Below are 21,434 nucleotides of genomic sequence, written 5' to 3' on the forward strand. Positions count from 1 at the left end.
AATAATAATTGAGGGCTTTTCCACACGACTAGACTTTGAAGCCATACATGCGTGCACCCAGCTGGGCGCAGAGCGTCTGGGAAGGAAGGTGTAGATGGGAAAGACACACTTCAAGTGTGACCACATGTCCCTCACACGCGCGGCTCTCCAAAAGCACCTTCTGGAATCCCAACCGTGGCTGGTAGACGGACTGATTCAAGTTAGGCCTGTCACCCCGAGCAACTAAAACCACCCACTCCAGGGCAGATGACCCCACAAAGCAAACCGATCAGTCTGGTCCACGCTCCCCGCCTCCTTCCGCAGAAGTCGGAGACGGAGATGGAAAAGTTTGGGGAGTAGTCCCCGGCTCACCAGAAGGGCATTTTTTCATTCCTCAAGCACCCTCAGGTGTTCAGAAAGGGAGGATGACATCCGGGCAGTCTCCGGCCACTCCTCCCCCGGGGCCGATTATGAAACTCTGGGCTCTTTGTACCTCGCCCCGCTAGTGTGTCCCCGGGGCCCGAGGCCCCTCCCCGGAGCTATAAAGGTCGCAGCGCCCGGCCGTGGAGCTCACTCGCCGGACACACCGGGTGCCAGAGGGACGCGGCCGTCGCGTGGCCCCGCCAGGCTCTCCGCCGCGCTCCAGCCGCCGCCCCGCAGCCCCGCGGGTTCCCGCCCGGCCGCCGCGCCCGCCCCCCGCCGCCAGCCCCGGAGCCCGCGCCGCCGCTCCCCGCGGAAAGGACGATGGAGCCGCGCCGCGCCGGCCGCGTCCCCGCACTGCTGCTGTGCCTCGGTAAGCGCTCGCCCGCCGTCCCCGCCGCCCCGGGCCCGCTCCCGCCCGCCGGCCTCGCTCGCTCCGGCCCGGAGCCTGCCCCCAGGCTGACGGGTACTCCGTTCCAAATGACGCCTCCGGTTCCGCGAGTCCGTGTGGCCCTCTAGCCGGGGATGGAGTGCGGTGGGATGGGGAAGAGGGGAAGCGGGGTTCCAAGTATCTTTCAATGAACAATCTACTCTTGCCATCTGGGTCAGGCGTGAATTAATGCAGCTCCGTAAGAGGCAGAATAAAAAGTTGAAGAGCCTTCGTTCCTTTCTTTTGAAACTGCCAGTTCTAGAAATCCGGAGACCGGGAAAGCGCTGTTAACATTTCAAGTTTTGTTCTTTCTTTTTGAGGGGAGAGGGACGCGGGCGGGAGTAGAGACCAGGGCCTTGCAAAAGGGACCTTTTGGAAAGAAATGCTTTTCCGTGCAAAAGAGACCTTTCGGAAAGAAATGCGTTTTGTCCTGTCTGGACAGCAGTTTTCTCCATCAAGTCTGGTTAAGTTTCTGGGGGCGCTGGCGCACGCGGGTGGCGGCGCTGCGGAAGCTCCAGGGGCCGCAGAATTAAAACGTTGCCCTGCCTACCTGGAGCCGGACCGGCCTGGGAGGGTCTTGGCGCTGGTCCCAACCCTTGGGACCCCAACACCTCGAGGCTTCCGATTTCCTCCCGAAAGCCCGCACCCAGGGAGGCGGGTCTGGGACTCAGCTTTTGCCGCTCGCTTGTTGCTCCGCATAGCCTGGAATTGATGAGTGCATTTTAATGCCTATCTTTCTATTTGAGATGATTTAGTTCTCGCGGGCAGGAAAAGAAATCCTTCGTGGGCCTTCCGGTTTGAAAAAAGATATATCGTTTCTATCTAATTCCCTCACATTTCAAAAGGAATTTGGAGGTGTATAGGAAAATTTTAATAAGGAAATTAAAGTTGCCAGCCTCACATTCCTTCTGGGGTTGCAATGAGGCAGATTCCCTAACAAATTAACTCTACCTATGCAGGATGTGACAGTTAAATTATGATTTCGACACGCCTTATCTCAGGGCTTGGAGACCTAATGACATGCATACTATGCATAGTTGGAACTTACTTGTACACGTTTAGGAACAGAAGTAGAAACCCGAGTTGTGGTTTCTGCCAAAACTGCTAAGAGTGACTTGCTAGAATATTCTCAGTAAATAATGTGGCTTTGCTATCTTTGTTTTGAAGGCTCTGTGAAAAGAATACAATTGGAAAGGTGACAGGCTTCCTAGAGTTAGAAATTAACCTAGAGGTCAGAATGGCTCAGAGCTTTTTTCCCCTTCCACCTGTAGGGTTGCATCTGAACAATGCCAGTGTCTGTTCTGGGCCACTCATTGAATATTCTAATTTGAGACAGCAAGAGCCTATGAATAACCTGGTTACTACCCACCTAGAGAGTGTGTTGTGTGTGTTTTTGTTGTCATGAAAGTGTTTAACTCCTTTATTGCATTACTTAATTATAGTTCACCTATTTCATCAGCCGCCAAGCCCATTTCCAAATGAGCTAGGTCAGTTTCTGTTTTCCCAGTTTGTTTAGATATTTCTCTGCTACTAGGAAAGTTCCTGTTTGAAGTTCTCTATCGTATCTCTATACTCCAATCAGGTTGCAAGTCCAATAGTTTTATTCTAAGGCACATGTGAAAAAGACAAGGCCACCTGGCATTTCTGAAATTGCCCCCCCATGCCAAACAGAAGATTACCTAGCATTACTTTCCCCAAATGTCTGTTCGTCAAAAGAAGATACTTATTTCCGATTTCAGCAAATATTTTGTTACTGTTTTTTTTGTGGAATATATGTCTATTTATGACTATGGAAAAAATGTAGCTGCCTTCAGTTTCATCTTCTGTCTCCAATACATGCAGATTTAAATGGCTAACATTCATATGATCAATTGGTTACTTTTAAATTTCATAAATATTTGATATTGATGTTCTTGCTTTATCTAATGGGAAAGTATGACCCAAGTTCCCATAGAAAAGCAGGGCTAAACTGAGAAAGTTCACACCTGGATTTGCTGGCACTTTTAGCTTACTGAATACTAAGTAAAAGGATTGAGATTCCTCAAACTAGTCAACACATTTATAAGTAATCTACAATTTTAGAACTGAAATGCCATTTCTAATCTTGTGATTGGTCCAGAGCAAAGAGAAGACATTTTCGTCTTGAGTTCTGCAATTAATGTTTAGAAAGGCTCTCTACCTAAAATCCAGCATTCTCATTGGTACCCAAGTGGGCTTCTGTGCATGTTCCTGAATGCCATCTCCAAGACAGTTTAGTCCTACTTCATTGTTCAACGACAGAGAACCGAGCAGAATAAACATTCTTTCCTGAAAATATGAGAAGCACAATGAGACATTGGCTCACCTCAGATCTTTTCTGTTGATCCTGAGAGTTTATGACCTGCCTGAGTGTTGATACCACCTACCTGCTTTCCTCCATCATCTTACCATGTGAACAGTTTGGGTAATTGGGGTGTGTAGTTCAGCACTGGGGCCCAAATCCAGGAGTTGGGAAAGAAATGAACAGTTATCAAATGCCTACTGTGAGCTGACTATGTTGTGTGTTAAGTGCGTTATACGTATCATCTCATTTATTCCCTAAAATCACTGTATGAGGGGCGCCTGGGTGGCTTAGTTGGTTAAGTGTCTGCCTTGGGCTCAGGTCACAATCCTGGGGGTCCTGAGACCAACACCTGCATTGTCAGGCTCTCCGCTCAGCAGGCAGCCTGCTCCTCCGTGTCCCCTGCCTGCCTGTCCCCCTGCTTGTGCTCTCTCACTCTCTCTGTGTCAAGTAAATAAATAAAATCTTTTAAAAATTATCACGGTGTGAGGTAGGTGTGATTAGCCCTGTGACAAATGAAGAGACTAAACTTAAGTGAAGTCAAATACCTTACAAGGACTTAGAGCTAGTAAATGGCATGGTCGTTCTGGAATAATGTGTGAGGAGCCCAAGGTCTCAGGATTATCAGAAGCATAATAAAATTTACGGGTTCTAGTGAAGAAGTTTCAGGGTAGTCCGGGGACCGCCCCAAGGCTTTGAACCTGTTATGGGGACAAGTTTATGTACAAAAATGGTATCTTTATGGTATCACTCAAAATCAGGCACAGAAAGCACACGACCGTTTTCTTAAGCTGTGCTAAAGCATGGTGAATTTTTACTTACCCTATATTCCGCATTTTTAATCAACACGATTCCCAGGAAATGAGTTTTATTCCCAAGTAGTCATTACATCATTTGGCTGAGGCCTTATTTCTGCATTTGCCTGGATGTATATTAACTAATCAATCAAGAAGGGTACCCGTATCTTTTTTATTCCTTGTATCTTTTTATACTATTGTGAATTTAATATAATATCAATGAGGGGCTAAGTTGGAATCTACAGGACATTTCTTCTTCTTTTTTTTTTTTAAAGATTTATTTATTTATTTTAGAGATAGAGCAGCGGGGAGGGGCAGAGGAGAGGGAGAGAGGGTCCCCAGCAGACGCCCACTGAGCCCCGAGCCCAGGTGGGCTGGATCCCAGGACCCTGAGATCACCACCCGAGCGGAAACCACGAGTCAGATGCCCAACGGACTATACCACCCAGGAGCCCCTATAGCATATTTCTGTTAACAGTGAGAAAATAAACATGCTTCCTTGGTTAAAAAAAAAAAAAGGTGCAATATTCATCTAGTTGCTTTGGAAAGATTGAATTTGAATGCCTTCTGTCCATTTTTGCCCAAGATTCTTAGATTTCCTGCTTAATGATCAGTTAAGAGATGCAAATGACAGGTAAGGAATCCTCTTCAAAGAGACTGTAAATTAAGGTGTGGTTCCCACAACTGTCAGGCTTCACTCTGAGTATAGGCCTATGCAAATGATCGAAGTCATGTGGCTGACTGCTCTTGGGAACATTCCTTTGGAAGACAATGGGAAGACTCCCCAAAGCCTAATAGGAGAGATCCTTAGGGAGGAGCACCCTGACAACCATAGCCTTGGTATGTCAATTCTGGAAACTTTGAAAAAATGAAGGAATGCAACAGATTCAGTGCCCTCTGGCAAGGCAGTTTCCAGTAAGGCTGGGTGTTTAGTTACAGGGCACACAAGGATTCAGTGACATTCTAGGGTAAAGTCATGATTTCATTAACAAGGACACTATTTTTAATTGTACTTTCTTTTAAAGATTTATTCATTCATTTCAGAGAGAGAGTGCATGAGGGTGGGGGGAGGGGCGGAGGGAAAAGGAGAGAGAGAATCCCAAGCCGACTCTGCGCTCGGAGTTGGTCCCAGGGCTGGATCCCATGAACCCGAGACCACCACCCAAACCGAAACCAAGGGCCAGATGCTTAACCAACTAAGCCACCCAGGCACCCCTATAATAGTATTTATGATACACAAGACGATTTGATAATTGTCCTGAAAAAAATGTTAACCCTTAATTTCTTAGGTCAAAAATCTTGAATTTTAAATTTAAGGCATGAAAGTGAGTTAAATATAAATCCTCCTGAAAATATCCTCAGGATAAGGGGGGGGGGAAGCCCCCCTCTCGTATTTTTACATAAACACACACATGTTTATATATGTCAAACTTTATAGTTTTGAGTCAAGAGACATAGAGTAAAGAACACAGAGTCCATACCTCTGTTCCTTTATTTCATACTTTTAGGAAGATTTATTCCTCTTTGATTCTCTGTTTTCTCATCTCTAAAATGAAGATCAGAGCTATGTTGTCAGGTTATTGTATAGAGATGTGATAAATAGGGTGCTATTTTAAAATAATAAAAAGCACTTTTAAAATTAGAGCTCTCATTATCACCATCAAGTGCTTTCTTAGAAAAAGCCTCATTGGATCCTTATAGTAACACCCTTTTAGCTAGGAAATGTATTATCAATTCCATTTTTCAAATGAGAAAGCAGACTTCCAAAGAAGCGAGTTATCCCTGCGTATAAGGTTCCGTGTTTGAATACGCCGTGCCCTCTACCGTGCCCGAGCTCACACTTCACTTTTAGTGCAAGCTCTACTCGTCCTTGAAGACTGAAGAGAAGTATCAAGCCTTCTTAGTGCCTGCCTCCTCCTTTCTCCCACCCCTCCAAAGTAAACCTGCAGCCTGCCTCTGTCTCCTTTGCAACGCTCCCATCCCTGGTCCTGCCTTGGTGTGCCAGCCCAGTGACTCCTGACTCCTGCCCTGTACCTCTTCGACCATCCATATTGCCATTGACTAAAACACTCTACGTGATTGTTGGATGGATCATTCGAATAGTACTTTTTTCAGAGTCTTCACCACTGTGTGTCGACTTCAAAGCTGTTTTTTGAAAATGTGCTTGAGAAACAAAATATTTTGGGACTAAACGATAGTTGCTGAAAATTTAATTCTGTTTAATAATAAAGTTTAATATCTTTTCTTTCCTGTTTTTCTTGTTTCTGTCACTTAATATAGTTTGTATTCACTGATGGTATGCCTAATAAAATTTAAGTATATCTGTACTGTGCGCGCGCGTGCGTGCGTGCGTGTGTGTGTGTGTGAGAGAGAGAGAGAAAGCGCACAAGCAGAGATAGACTGGATGATGGATAGACAATAAGAGAAAGAGAAGTATTGTTTTAGAAATGAAAGGAACCTTAGAGTAATCTAACCTAAATTCCATTCCCCTCTCCCCCTGCCCCAGTCTACCCCACTCCTTAGGTCTGTTTGCAGAGATGAGGAAACTCAGCTACAGGGGGATGAAAGTATTACGTGAACTAGCAGTGGACTCCATACCTCACGGGTCTAGTGCAGGGTTTTTCAGCCTTGGCTCTATTTACATTATGGACTAGATGATTCTTCGTTGTGGGCTCTCCTATGCATTGCAGGGTATTCAGCAGCAACTCTGGTCTCTGCCCGCTAGATGTCAGTAGCGCGTACCCAGTTGTGACAGACAAAAATGTCTCCACTGGTTGACAGTATTACTCCAGGTTGAGAACCACTAGCTTCGTGTATTTTCCATTGCTATAACACATCGCCACTCATAATTCACACTTTGAATCAATGCTAGAGTTGCCAAGGCAAACAAAGTTAATATTAATGGTAAGCTGGATGCAAATACAAAATCAATGTTAGTGTTTAAAAAAATCAAGTCAGCAATTTTTATTGCTAATTTTAGCGCCAGTTGCCCTGAATCAAGATGAATCTTATTTATGATGGAGTCACTCATACTTCTTACATTGTGTTGCTAACCACCCCCCCTTTTTTTAAAATTTTATTTATTTATTTGAAAGAGAGACAGCCAGCGAGAGAGGGAACACAGGCAGAGGGAGTGGGAGAGGGAGAAGCAGGCTCCCAGCGGAGGAGTCCGATGTGGGGCTCGATCCCAGAACGCTGGGATCACGCCCTGAGCCGAAGGCAGACGCTTAACCGCTGTGCCACCCAGGCGCCCCACTAACCACCCCTTTTAAAACAGTGCTCTCTTGGATCCCACAACACTGAACTTCCCTTTCCCTCCAGTTTCCTTGGCCATCTCTATTCATTCCTCATCACCTCTTTCCCCAAGTTCTAGTATTTTCCATGCCATACTATTTCCCTTGGAACATGTGAATGGCTCCTATGCCTTTAACAGTCATATTTCCACATGTGACTTTCAAATAGACTCTATAAATGCATTCTTATTCTCTTATTCAAGAACTATATTCTCAAATGCCTCCTAAATATAAACAGATCATATATGAACTACAGACTCAAATTCCTGTGCTCATGATGTCTTCCCTTCCTGCCCACTAGCCGCAACAGCCACCACAAAACCGCTGTTCTGCCATGTCTTCTACTCTCTCTATGGCATCACCATCCTTGGTATTTTCAGAAACCTGGCATCACCTATGAAATCTCTCCTTTCCTCTCCACCCACAAGTCTCTAGCCTATTAACTCTGTTGAGGACAAGAACTATGTCTTTTGCATTAACTTTCTTTTCAGCATTTCGTTCAATCTCTTGCATATTGAAAAATCTCAATATTTATTGATACATTCTTTTTTTTTTTTTTAAGATTTTATTTATTTATTCTACAGAGATAGAGACAGCCAGCGAGAGAGGGAACACAAGCAGGGGGAGTGGGAGAGGAAGAAGCAGGCTCATAGCAGAAGAGCCTGATGTGGGGCTCGATCCCACAACGCCAGGGTCACGCCCTGAGCCGAAGGCAGACGCCTAACCGCTGTGCCACTCAGGCGCCCCTCAATATTTATTGAGCAAATATAATTTGAGACATGTGGTTACTAGAAGTAAGTCTAGGCTAAGCTACCACCCTTCTTTCCGTTATGGAGTATAACTAAGCCCTTTCCACCCTTCAACCATCCTACAGATGCAGATGTGTTTCTCACTGAAGGTGAAGTCTCCCATGTTAACCAAAAAATGCATTTTCACAAAATAAAATTTCTTAGTGCTTCCAAAGTGCTAGTTGCATTACACAGGTTCTATGAATGAAAAGTAATTAACTTCGAGGCTTTTAAAATTACCTTTATGTACCCATTTTTTTGATGCTCACTTATTGAAAACTATTTTTTTGCAAATTCATTTTTGGCAGCCGGCTTCTATAAAGAATGAATGATATGGTCATCAATATGCTTCAAAAAATACCATTAAGGGGTGCCTGGGTGGCACAGTGGTTAAGCGTCTGCCTTCGGCTCAGGGCGTGATCCTGGCGTTATGGGATCGAGCCCCACATCAGGCTCCTCCGCTATGAGCCTGCTTCTTCCTCTCCACTCCCCCCGCTTGTGTTCCCTCTCTCACTGGCTGTCTCTATCTCTGTCAAATAAATAAATAAAATCTTTAAAAAGAAATAAAATTAAAAAAATACCATTAAGTATTTAAAGCTTCAGGCCACAGTATGGCCATAATGAAAAGAAGGCAAATGGCAAACATTGCAGACTGTTGCTCCTTTAGGAGATTTTTGTTTCAAACCAGTAATGTGATAGCAATTAAAATTTCTGAATTGGGTCAGTAGGGATGGGTGTCAGAAGCAAGATGGAAGGGAATGAAAGTAGAAAGGGCTATAAAAAGACTCCCCCATGAAACATCTTGAAGAAAAAAAGTATTTTCAATAGAACATTTGAAATAATACTCTAGAGATGAATCTTTGGCTTTTAGGGAATGCAAGTCCTGTATTTAGAGCTTTTCATCACAAAATTCCAAACACCCAGGTTAATATAAATTGTACCCTTTCCACGAGAGTTGATATGCATTCTCTTATGAGAACACTTCCATTATGAATAAGATATGAATCTTTAAATCCATTTTTAGGGTAAAATAAACTATATCCTCACATTTTAACTCACTGATTTCTTGATTGAATGGCTTTAAGTTCGGTCTTGTACGCTGACTAAAATATATGAGCACATTGAAATATGATTTAGGAATTACAAGTAGAATTGAAGAGTATTATTTAATGCCTATGAATTAAAAAGCATGACCTATTAGATCGTTTCTTTCCATTTAACAAGGAAGACCCTATGGCTACCTTTTAAAACTCAAAATTAGAAGAAATACTTTTTTTGTAACATACCAACTTCTGGTCTCATCCTGTTTTATTTGAAATAGCTATAGTTGGTTTTTACATTTATTATTTAATGAAGCCTAGTTTTAAGGGTAACACTGGAAAACTAGGAAGAGGATGGTGGCTGGAAAAACACAAGGTTTATATTCTCTCTCTCTCTCTCTGTAGTTCTCTGAAAAGTAGGCTGTCACTAAGAGACACTGACAGTAGTTCTATGCAGGATCTGATGTGCCAAGGTGAAGCCAGACCTTTTCTAATAGTGGATTTTAATTTTAAATGAGAAGGCATCCTGAAATGTTAAGGCATATTCACACACAAGTCCTAACAAGCCTACCATGTTACAGACAAATCCTAAAATTATAGACTGTCATGATGGAGGAAGGTAGGAAACTAACAGTCCGTGAGCAGGGGAAGCATGTGACCACACCAAAAGCGTGAACAAAGCGGATTTTGCTACCTGTTTGGGCTGGGCATATATTATGATTCATTATGAGCTTACTGTTCTGGTCTAAATATTCTAAAACTTTAAGTTGGGAAAATAAGGTGCATTCCTTTCATTCTGTGCCCTATCTCATTTTACCTGGGCTCATTTTTATTTGCTTCATTCTATTTAGGAGAACCATTTTATCCCTGAGAATTGCCAGTTGACTTTGCAGAATCGGCTTGGTCAGCCAATCACCGAATCCCAGCCTCATTCTAGATGAGCCCCTCCGTGTAGCGGTGAGGAAGCAAGATCAGAAGAAACCACGTGAAATAAGGACATTTCCTACCTCTGGCATTCTTCCTGACTGTTGGGCAAGCACTTCTTAGTGCCTTGGGGCCCACGGCATTTAGTGCTACCTGCATTGGGATGAGGACCCTCAACCTCTCCCACGCACACTGCCCCAGTGTTGTGTAAGAGTGTAGGCTCGGCCCTGACTCACAGAGTAGAGGTGATTTGTATCCTGTGAGTCACCAGCACCACTTCCTGCTGGCACATTTGACATTTCATTGAAACACTCTCTGAAAGGCTAAGGCAGAGAGATGAAGAGGTGTGCTTCAAATTCCTAAAACTCATTTGGAGATTTGACAGAAATAATGGCCTCTAAAGGAATTTTATAGCATTATTGAAACGGAGTCCCAAAGCCAATTTTGAGTTTATAGATCTACCCCATGCTACCTTGCACACAATTCCTCTACACTTTATTATTTTTTTTAAAGATTTTATTTATTTATCAGAGAAGGAGAGAGAGACAGCACAAGCAGGGGGAGCAGCAGGCAGAGGGAGAAGCAGGCTCCTCGCTGAGCAAGGAGCCCGATGCTGGACTCGATCCCAGGACCCTGGGATCATGACCTGAGCCAAAGGCAGACACTTAACCAACTGAGCCACCCAGGCCTCCGGATACTTTGGTTACCAACATAGAGCTTGCCACCAGATCTATTTTCTGACACACTGACACTACCCCAAATTCTTAATAGCATAGTGAATTATTTTCTTAGCAAGGACCCGTGGTCAAGGATCAAATATAGTATTTGCAATTGAATCATAGACCACCATTCTTCAAATAACACTAAAGTCATGAAAAAGACCTGTAAGATTAAGGAAATATTTGTATAGGACTTTGGCATCTATTCCTTCCCTGTATGATTTAAAAATAATGAGTAGTGATTCTTAAGAGTGACAGGGTGGCGGATATCAGAATTCTCCATGGGCTGACTTCTTCAGTATTCTGAGCAGCTCCACCTGCTACTGTTCTGCTTGAGTTTGCAAGGGGGCGGGGCAGAGATGAAGTCGAGGGAAGCTGGAGAATCACTCTTTTCAAGCAATAGAGCTGTGCAGAGGGACCCGAGATTTAGCACTAATTTTGCTATCGTGTTGGCTATGTACATCCAGGACGGAACTGCAGCCTTTCATTAGAGAAAAATATTTAAAATTACTTGCAGGCTCATCTGTAGGAGACCCGGATGTTGCATTCATGCCGCGAGTCTCATAGAAACCATCTCCGAGCCGTGGACTATGTCCAAGGGAGCGTCACGGGTTAGGAGAGCCCAGTTTTTGTGGAGGCACGCCCTGCACTGAACATTCTTTAATTCACAAAGACAAATATTTCACCTGTGGCCTGACCAGGTGGAACCAGTGGGAAAACTAACAACTACTAAAAACCCTAAAAAAAAAAAAAAAAAAAAAAAAAAAAGACTAAGAAGCAACACCCCAAAACAATTAGCTGAATTCTGTAATAGTCGCGGGTTGCTGTTGTAAGCAAATCCAAATAGGAAAGGCTAGCCTCTGATTTCCACAAAAGATAGAGAAACGAGCTTCAAATGTTATGTTCGCGCGGTGGCCCGGGCTGGCAGGAGAATTAACGTTTTCGCCAAAGCCCACAGCTGAGGAAGCTTGGAGGCATGGGAGATGTAGAAACACACATCTAGAGCGCCGGCTTGTGTTGAGCGGACGGTGTAAGTTAAAGGGTTTAATCCTTCCATAGAAAAAGTGCATGGCAGAATTAAACCGAGAAGTAGAACAAAATTGGCTTGGATGAGAATCTAGCCCATTGTCCACATAAAGCGATGTAGACAAAGTTATCTTTTTCTATTTCTGTTTGAATGACAATGAAATCCAAACTTTAGCCATTTTTTTTTTATGATTAAAGAAAGATGATTTATTTTTCCTTTAAAACCAATGGAAGCAGGATTTATATTGTAGGAGAAGTATGGGGTGGGGAGAAGATAGTTCTAAACTTTCCCAAACAGTATTGTCAAATCGTTGAAAGCTTATGAGATTTGCTGAACAAAGATAGATTCCTAACTCTTATTTTCTAAGGTCGCTAACCATATACTCGGATCTTGGACAAGACATTTAATTTAACTGCACTGAGGTTGTTTGGGGCTAATCACTTCTTAATAGGATTGTTCTAAGGGTCAAGTTTGAAACATTATGAAATTATAAGCTATGCTGCTGATGTGTAATTTTGTTTTTGGCACCTCAATAATATGCAGTGTGCTTAACGTATACCCGTCTCTTCTGACCGAGAACAAATAAAATAAAATCCTTTCTTACGTGGATTAAATCATTCTTTAAAATGCCGCCCAATGACAAAGAGATTTGTAATCTTGTTATAGACCAGTAGAGGGCACTACCGACATAGAGTGCTAAAACTAGAGGCCAGCCAGGAGTATCAGGGAACATTTGTGGGAGTCTCTAGAATGCTAGGCATTTTGGGAAAATATCACTTCATTTAATTCACCCCCAAACTCCGTAAGCTAGAGGAAACTGAGATCCAGAGAACCTAATTAATTTTTCCAAAATCACATACCTCAAGCTTTCTCCCAGGATGGCCTTTCCATCATACTTTGTTGTCTCCCTACAGGATTAAATACCCTGCTTAGTTATATTTACCCTGGTTTGTCTGGGTGAGGGTCATTATGCTCTAGTATTGTTGCCCGTTTCCAAATTCTATAACGTGGCCCATTAACAACATTGCTATGCACCCTTGGGAAAGTTACTTAACCTCTCTCTGTCTCCGTTTTCTCTCATGTCTAGCGGGGATAACAGTAGTATCTTCTTCAAAGAGTCACAGAGTGGATGAAATGAGATAATATAGATAAAGCAGCTAAGAACCACGCCTGCATATATAGTCCGTGTTCAAAAAATGTTAACTGCTGCCAGCTACTGCAACGAATGGTCTCACCACCATTAGTATTTATTATACAGCAGTTACTCATGTCGACTAGAAAGAAGGGTGAAGTGCAAACGCCCAACTCGTAAACAGAAGCAACTAGATCCTCTTCAGGAAACATCTGTGCGATTAAAAGGATTCTTCTTATGCTTTCTATGCAATTCAGAAACTACTTGAGTCATTCTGGAGCCTGTTTTCCAACATTTATCTTTCAAGTGGCAAACACATGATAAAAACCTCAAACTTTTACTGGGCTGACGGAAACTGGGTTCTGGAGGTTCATGTAGGATGGACGTTCATGCCCACATTAGATAAGATATGTTCTGACTTGACTTAGATTACATTATATTAATTAAAATCTTCTTTTATGCATAATACAAAGCAAAGAGTGACGTAGGCTCTTTAATCAACAAGGAACGTATCTAAGGTTGAGAGTCCTGTTTCGTTGTTACCGGAAATAGAACCTGAGTTTTAGGAAGCCTTCTTTTGTGATAGGCTCTACTTTGGAGCATTGCTCTGAACACACCAGGGAGCAAAATAGTGAAAATTCTACAATTTCGATGGCTAAGCTTCTTAGGAAATCAAACCTCACAATCAGGTCTTTGACATTTAGAGCAGGTCCAACCTGTAACCAGGAAGGTCATGCCAAGGTTTTCACCCTTGGACAGGGGAGCAGGGGCTCATTTATTTTCAATTACGTGCGTGTTTTCACAAATTAGTTGTATGGTTTTGATGGATCGAATTTTTGAAATAATTAAAACAACCCTATAGGACTGTGGTTATGTGGAAGTCTGATCAAGGTTTCTTTCCCTGAAGGACGTGTTTATATATTTGGTTTTCCCCCATCAATAGGTTTCCATCTTCTCCAAGCAGTTCTGGGCACCACTGTGATTCCTTCCTGCATCCCGGGAGAATCCGAAGATAACTGCACGGCGTTAGGTAAGCCCAGCTTTGGCAGCGTCTTACCGGAGCCTCACACGTTCGTAACAGACACGTTCTCAAAGAGGACGGGTACGTGACAGTTAGAGGAAAGGGGGGGAGAGCTGCTATGTTAGAATCATTTTTTTTTTAACACCCTTATGAACTAGTGATCTGGAAAAATTATATAAAAGAATAACTGGTGGGAGAGGGACTAGTTATATAGAAAGATTGGCTCTTAAAGAGATAGGAAACAATGAACATCAGATTCTTAGTTCATTTGGCTTTGCTGTGAAGCCATTGTTAGAGAGGTTGGATCCCAGGCAAAACGGGAACATTTCAACTTTGTGCACAGTAGATAATCAATATATTTTGGGGTTTTTTTGGTAAAAGGAATAGATGACGTCCTTTCTTTGTAGTTACAACATTCATTCAGAAAATATTTAGGGAGTACTTACTACATGTCAAACACCATGCGTAGGTATAGGAATGCAAAGAGAAGTGATACGCAGTGTGTTTCCCTCAGGGACCCCCCGGGGACTCTGGATGTGGTTCAGGAGAGATCTGCTTGAGCTTCAGCCTGAGTATTGAGTCAAGGGTTATCCTGAGGAACCAGCATATTTCCCACAATGATTTCACCTTCTCTCTTGTCCTCCTTTTGTTATGCCTCCACTATTTAGTTGGTTTTTTAAAAAGTTTTATTTAAATTCCAGTTAGTTAACTATAATGTAATGGTAATTGCAGGTGTACAAAATAGTGATTCAGCACTTCCATACATCACCCAGTGCTCATCACAAGTGCCCTCCTTAACCCCCATCACCTATTTCACCCCATCCTCCCCCCCACCTCCCCGCTGGTGACCATCAGTGTGTTCTCTAGAGTTACGAGTCTATCTTGGTAGGCTGCTTATTCGCTTTTTTCCCCCTTTGTTGTTTGTTTTGTTTCTTAAATTCCACATAGGAGTGAAATCATATGGTATTTGGCTTTCTCTGGCTTATTTCGTTTAGCATAATACTCTCTAGATCCATCCACATCATTGCAAATGGCAAGATTTCACTTTTTTATGGCTGAATAATATTCCATTATGTGTGTGTGTGTGTGTGTGTGTGTATATATCACTTCTATGTATATGTATGTATATATATATATATATATATATATATATATATATATATATATACACACCACTTCTTTATCCATTCATCAGCTGGTGGATACTTGGTCTGTTTCCGTAGTTGGGCTATTGTAGATAGTGCTGCTGTAAACATCAGGGTGAGAACAATATTATTGTTCTCTTGTCCTCCTTCATCATTGGGCTTTCTAGAAGTTTGGTCTGCCTCCCTCTCTTTTTTTGTTGTTGTTTTGTTTGTTTGTTTGTTGGAACAAGAGTATTACAATCAAGATGCTACTGTTTGATTATTTCATAAGCATCCTTCACATTTTAGTAACTAAATCATCCTAAAGTGAATTTTACATAAAGGTTGCAACACCATTTCTAATGAGGCTCCTATTCTCATTGTTGTGTTTGTCTAACCCAGATTTCTGTAAGCCAAGATTTGTCTAGTTCAGGTCTCATGGTTCCAGATGTTGGGGAGGCTTTGATTGATTTCTTTGACGATAGTCTCAAAAATTTGGGAATGCATACCGAAACATGGCTTCCTGGCTTAAAACCCATTGTAGAATTTTGCTCTCTTGAATTAATTAATGGATTCAGTTTGCAATTGCTTTTGGAATAATGAACTGCAGAATTATTTTGAGATGTGAAAAAAATCAGGCATACAGGGTAAATGAATACTTGTGGAAGATAATGATTTTTGTGTGTCTTAAACCTGCCTTTTCTATCCTTCAAGATTCTCGTTTGTGAATTAGATCCCCAGGTCAAATTTTGTTTGTTTCGTCTGTTGGACATTTTCCTTAGGGATCGAATGTTTGTTCGTAAGTGTAGGGAATGTGATCACTGGAGGAACTTCCTAGTCCTGAAGATTCTCCTCGACTGATTGGCACCTGACCTGCTTCGCTCCAGTAGCTCCGTGTTTGTTACAGGAAAGGGGGATTAATGCTTTAAAGAAAGCAGCAGAATGTATCGAACTTTCCATTCCCTTCACAGTTCGGATAGAAGACAATCCACGTGTGGCTCAAGTATCCATAACGAAGTGTGGCTCTGACATGAACGGCTACTGTTTGCACGGACAGTGCATCTACCTGGTGGACATGAGTCAGAATTACTGCAGGTAACACACCAAAAACAAACAAAAAACAGTGTTTTTTTTTTTAAACCTATATTCTCTATTTTTTTTAAATTTTTTGAAGTTGACCTAATATTTCCATGGGCTGTAGTTTATACATACTATTAGCATGCAGTTACGGGTGCTATTAGGAGCTTTATTGAGTGAGTTTTTTAAAGTTAGGGAACAAACAGTAGCTCTCAAATCCTACAGATACTTCATGGGTGCAGAGTGGGGAAGGCGTCGATGCCTCCTTCTCACACTTGTCACCATGGGGGCTCCCCCGGGCCTCTCCCACATCAGCCCCTGGTTTATGAATTAATCGCACTGATTTAGGCAGAAAGCACCTCAAGCCTACAAAACTTACAAAACACCATCGGAGATTGTCATGTCCCTTGACCAGCCTGGTCGAGCTGAGAGCTGTGTGGCACTCTATCAACGCTGGCCCTGCTCTAAGGTCGGCCTTTGAATTCCTCTTTACAGCTTCAGGCAAACCCTTTTGATTTCTTGCATTACAGTGTGAGATTAGTTCTTACACAACTCATTCATAATAATAATTTCTTTTTTAAGTAACTGATCTTTTTTCTCGTATTTTCCTTCAGGTGTGAAGTGGGGTACACTGGTGTCCGATGCGAGCACTTCTTTTTAACCGTCCAACAGCCCTTGAGCAAAGAATACGTGGCTTTGACTGTGATTCTCATTCTCTTGTTTCTTGTCATAGTTGCCGGTTCCATATACTACTTCTGCAGATGGTAAGCCAGCGTTTTTTACACCCTGCTTCTAGAAGTTATCTTCATACAATACACGCGAACTAGGTGGAACTGTGGACAGAGTATTATTTCAAGGGTAAAGATGGATTCCGCATGGGGCGCCTGGGTGGCTCAGTCATTAAGCGTCTGCCTTCAGCTCAGGGCGTGATCCTGGCGTTCTGGGATCGAGCCCCGCATCAGGCTCCTTCCTCTCCCACTCCCCTTGCTTGTGTTCCCTCTCTCACTGGCTGTCTCTACCTCTGTCAAATAAATAAATAAAATCTTAAAAAAAAAAAAGATGGATTCCGCAATGATGATGTTTACAAAGAACTTTCTGTGGCGGAACATACAGATTTGACTCTACTATTAGCTCTGCTATTTCTTTTTCTTTTTTTAAATTTGAGCTAGAGAGCAGAGTGAGAGAGAGTGAAAGAGAGATCACAAGTCAGATGAGGGGCAGAGGGAGAAGGAGAAGCACGCTCCCCACTGAACAGGGAGCTTGATGCTGGACTCAATCCGGGCACCCTGGGGTTGTGACCTGAGCCCTGAGCCGAAGGCAGAGGCTTCACCAACTGAGCCATCCAGGCTTAGAAATACTGGTTTTTCAGTAGGAAGGAAAGAAAGAAAGGAAAAAAAAGAAAGAAAGAGAGCGGAAAAGAAAGGGAGAGAGAAAAAGAGAAAGGAAGAAAGAAAGAAGAGAGGGAGATATTGAGAGGGGGGGGGAGGGAAGGAAAGAAAAATGAGAGAGAAAGAAAGAGAGAATGAAACACCCAGGCTTAAATTTGGTCACATCCTCTCCTGGAATTCTGTAATTGTCATGATGTGTTAAAGTCTCGGAGAAGTCCTTTAACTGTGTTTCACCATCCCCTCCCCAAATTGTTTGACCACAGAACGCTACCTCTTTCTCTCTCCTTTTTTTCTTTGTCCAACCTAAACCTGTTGACCTTTGTCATTTTGGAAACTCTATGCTGATCTAACTTCTGAGTCCGTATGTTGGTTTATTTTGTTAGTGTACTTTGTTCTTATTACTATTAGCTACAGTGCTAACAGTTTCATTTCTGAATCTTTCTAGGTACAGAAATCGAAAAAGTAAAGAGCCCAAGAAGGACTACGAAAGGGTGATGTCAGGGGACCCAGCATTGCCTCAAGTCTGAATGAGGCCATCAAGCTACGGGCAGGGAGGCACAGCATGCCTGGTTATGTTAATATTCCTATTTTATTAATAATATTTATGTTGGAGCACGTGTTAAGTCGACAATGGTGCATTTTTAATATACTTGGACAAGTTTTTTATTTTTGTTTTATTTTTGACAGACTATTTGCTAATGTATAATGTATACAAAATATATAATATAGAAAAAAAGTCAATATTTTTGTAAGAAATAATTTCCTGGACGAAATGCTTTTGCTCCAAAGCTTAGTTGCTGGCTACGCAATGTTTAGGAGTGAACCATGTCTGGTTTGTTGCTCAGAAACTGTCACAAATGACCGATTTCTGTTAAGCCTAATGTATGGCCAAATCAACCCAAAACAAGTATATTTTCCTACTCCTCCGATTATCGATAACGGGTCTGACTGTATCGTAGTTTGATGTATGACTTGGCACCACAGTGCTGTGTATTAAATCACCAGTGCAGTGGGAACTGGGGAGAAGCAAGTCTAGATTCTGTGCTGAACACTACACACTGGGAACAGCCTAAACCAGGGAGGACTGTGTGTCCAGTCCCCCGCCCCCCACCCCCGCCATCCCCCTGCTGTGGCTCCGTGTTTAGTGGCCTGGACGGCAGGTGGGCACTTCCTTATTCCACCCACAGCTCCTGCAGATACCCACCCATCTGCAGCCTCTCCTCGCATTAAATGAATTGACAACTTCATTTTACACCATCTTGTAAATAGTAGGCATTTTGTAGCTTCTTGATGTTTCTTTTCTTTTCAGTACAACATTGATGTGAGGTAACTGTTGCTCGTGAGACAATTAAAAAAAAAAACACAAAAACGCACTTGGAGCCCAAATCTGGGCCTCTTTTCCAGAGTATTTCTTCTCATAGAGACTTTGATTAAGAACCCTAAGATTAAATCGTAGTCTAAGAGTTGATGGACTAACCACTATTTTGAAGCATAAAACAATAATTCTCTCTACTGTCCAAAGATGGGAATACAGCTATTTCATCTTCAATGCAAGAGAAATTTAACTTAAAACAACGCAGTTAAGTAGCTCCTTCTATACTTTAAGATTTTATGTTTAAAATAATCTCCTGATGTAGGAAGTGGAAGAAATAGATCCCAGTGTATCTTCCCAAATGAACAAAATCATTTGGAAACTTGTACAATTTAAAGACTTAACCTAAATGCCTTCCCTGGGAGACTGAGATGAAGCCAGGGCCCGGTTTTGTGTCCTTTGTTTATGTTTTTGGGGAAGAGATGAAGGTTTCTCTTGCGCTTGAGCCCAAGGTGTCCGCGAGTTAGTAAGGGTACTTGGAACTGCATAAGGAACCGCAGCTCTCTACACCTCCAGCCTCAGGGAAGAATGTCTCATTGAATAGTAGACCTGTGAGTAGAGTCTCTCAGGATCACGCACCTTGTTAGGGAGGGTCTATTCTTTTTCCACCTTGTTTCCTGGCAGGTGCTAGGGCCACAAAGAGGAAATAAACAATGGCTGACTTTTGAAGTGCCAGGTGCCAGGATTTGCCTCCATATGGGTCCCTTCATTTTTACCCTGGTGCTTTCATATGACTCTTTCCCAAAGTGTTGGATCTGGTCCCTTACTATTAGCGGAAAAACACGTGTGTGCGTGTGCGCGCACGCGCGTGTGTGTGTATAAAATATACCCATATAAAACTATATATAAAGCATACAAATCCATATGCAGATACACATGTACACATGAGCTCAATCATACAATTACCTGTTGCTCTTTCAAAAATATATGAAACTTAAAAACAAGATAAAGAGAAATAAGATACAATTCAGTGAGGTCTACAAGGATATTTCTGACTCCCATTTAATATAGTTGAAGTCAGATGTGCTGTGTAAGAGCACATTTTAAGTCCTACACATTCTTACACGCACGAGATGTAAATGAAGTCTGCTTATTTGAAGTGATCTTGATGGTGTCAAAGAAAATTGACTTACAGAGAAGTCAACAGCAATTCACGTATTTCATTTACAAAAAGGGAATTATATTGGTTTATCTTAAACATCTCAATTCATATTATGTTAACTAATTGTAGTAGTTTGTGGTGTTTTTAGTCTTAAGGGTGCTTAAAAAACTAGCCCCTGTAAAAGCTGAATCTTTACTTATAAATGTATGTTAAATAATGAGATGTGACCCAGATTGTGTTCTATGGGTGAAAATAAGTCAGAAATAATTGTTTTAATGAAGATAATGCTGAGCAGACATAGCAGATGATTGCCATGAGCTCAGATTTCCTGCAAACAATGGAAAGATTTGGGCTTATATTTATCTTCTTTATTTTACAGATTTCTCACTATATATATTTCTAGAAGAAGTTATATATATCCAACATACTGAGAGCAAATATTGTCAGGCATTAAATCAATTTTTATGTTGGAAACACACATACTAGTTTCTAATTTCTGTTGAATTCAGTAATCTCGTTTTGAAAAGCTCATGTCTGATCTGTGTTGTCCTTTCTGCTCCAATATCCACCCCGTAGACTTTGGGGGGAAAAAATGTGTTTAACTTGCTGCCCAATATTTTCTGATTTTTTTCTACTCTTATTCATGTGGGAGAAGGGGAGTAACAACTTGTAAAGCAATGTACATTTTTAATGTTTTAGCAAAAAGTAATTTTATCTATAACATGTCCGTTATTCAAACTGGATAATGCTAACTGTACGATAATGTATTTTTCTCTCTGCTGTTTTTGCACTCTGTAATCGCACTTTTTAAGTTCGAAGAGCCATTTTGGTATACAGTTTATATTGAAGATGCTATGGAACATAAAGTTATATTGCATGCGGTTTAAACTAACTTATTTGACAATGGATTTTATCAGAGCACTGAATTGTATCAATTTGTTTGTGTTCAATATCAACTTTGATAATTGTGTACCTTAAGATATTGAAGGAGAATATAGATACTTTACAAGATGCTGTTAATGTTTATTTATTTTTGTTGGGAACTGGAAAAAACACAACTGAAAAATAAAAATGGATTAAGTATCGTGCATAAAAGAGTTTCACTGATAAATGGAGCCTCTCTCGTTTTTTCTTTTTTTCCATAATAAGTAAAAGCAGTGACAGAACTACAGTGTGTTTAGATATAAAGACTCAGAAAGATAGAATGATTATCATGTTAGTTTGGGAAAGCAGCCTATAGATTTATGATATTTATGGCCTACCACCATGAAGAATATCTTTGAAATAAAAGGAGCTGCATTCGTAACTTATGAAAGGACACATCAGCCAGATTGTGACTCATGATTCCCTCAGCATCGGCCAACCAAGGGGTGTGGCTTCCCTGGGGCTTCAGAGCAAGAAATATTGGTCCCTCTGAGCCTCAGGCACAGTGATGGCGTCCTTGGTACATACTTCAACAACCTGCAGAGTGCTCTATCCAC

At 41.9% G+C, this 21,434-nt stretch overlaps 1 protein-coding gene across 1 annotated transcript; it reads left to right on the forward strand.

The window, feature by feature from the left end:
* Positions 1 to 246: 246 nt before the first annotated feature.
* EREG (epiregulin) lies at positions 247 to 21,064 on the forward strand. The gene is made up of 6 exons (XM_044388183.3): positions 247 to 326; positions 486 to 772; positions 13,813 to 13,899; positions 15,986 to 16,109; positions 16,706 to 16,855; positions 17,925 to 21,064. The coding sequence occupies exons 1-6, from the start codon at positions 247 to 249 to the stop codon at positions 18,004 to 18,006; spliced, it is 810 nt and encodes a 269-aa protein (XP_044244118.3). The 3' UTR covers positions 18,007 to 21,064.
* The last annotated feature ends 370 nt before the right edge of the window (positions 21,065 to 21,434 follow it).

The sequence above is a fragment of the Ursus arctos genome, unplaced genomic scaffold (assembly GCF_023065955.2).
Source record: "Ursus arctos isolate Adak ecotype North America unplaced genomic scaffold, UrsArc2.0 scaffold_9, whole genome shotgun sequence".
Taxonomy (NCBI): Eukaryota; Metazoa; Chordata; class Mammalia; order Carnivora; family Ursidae; genus Ursus; species Ursus arctos.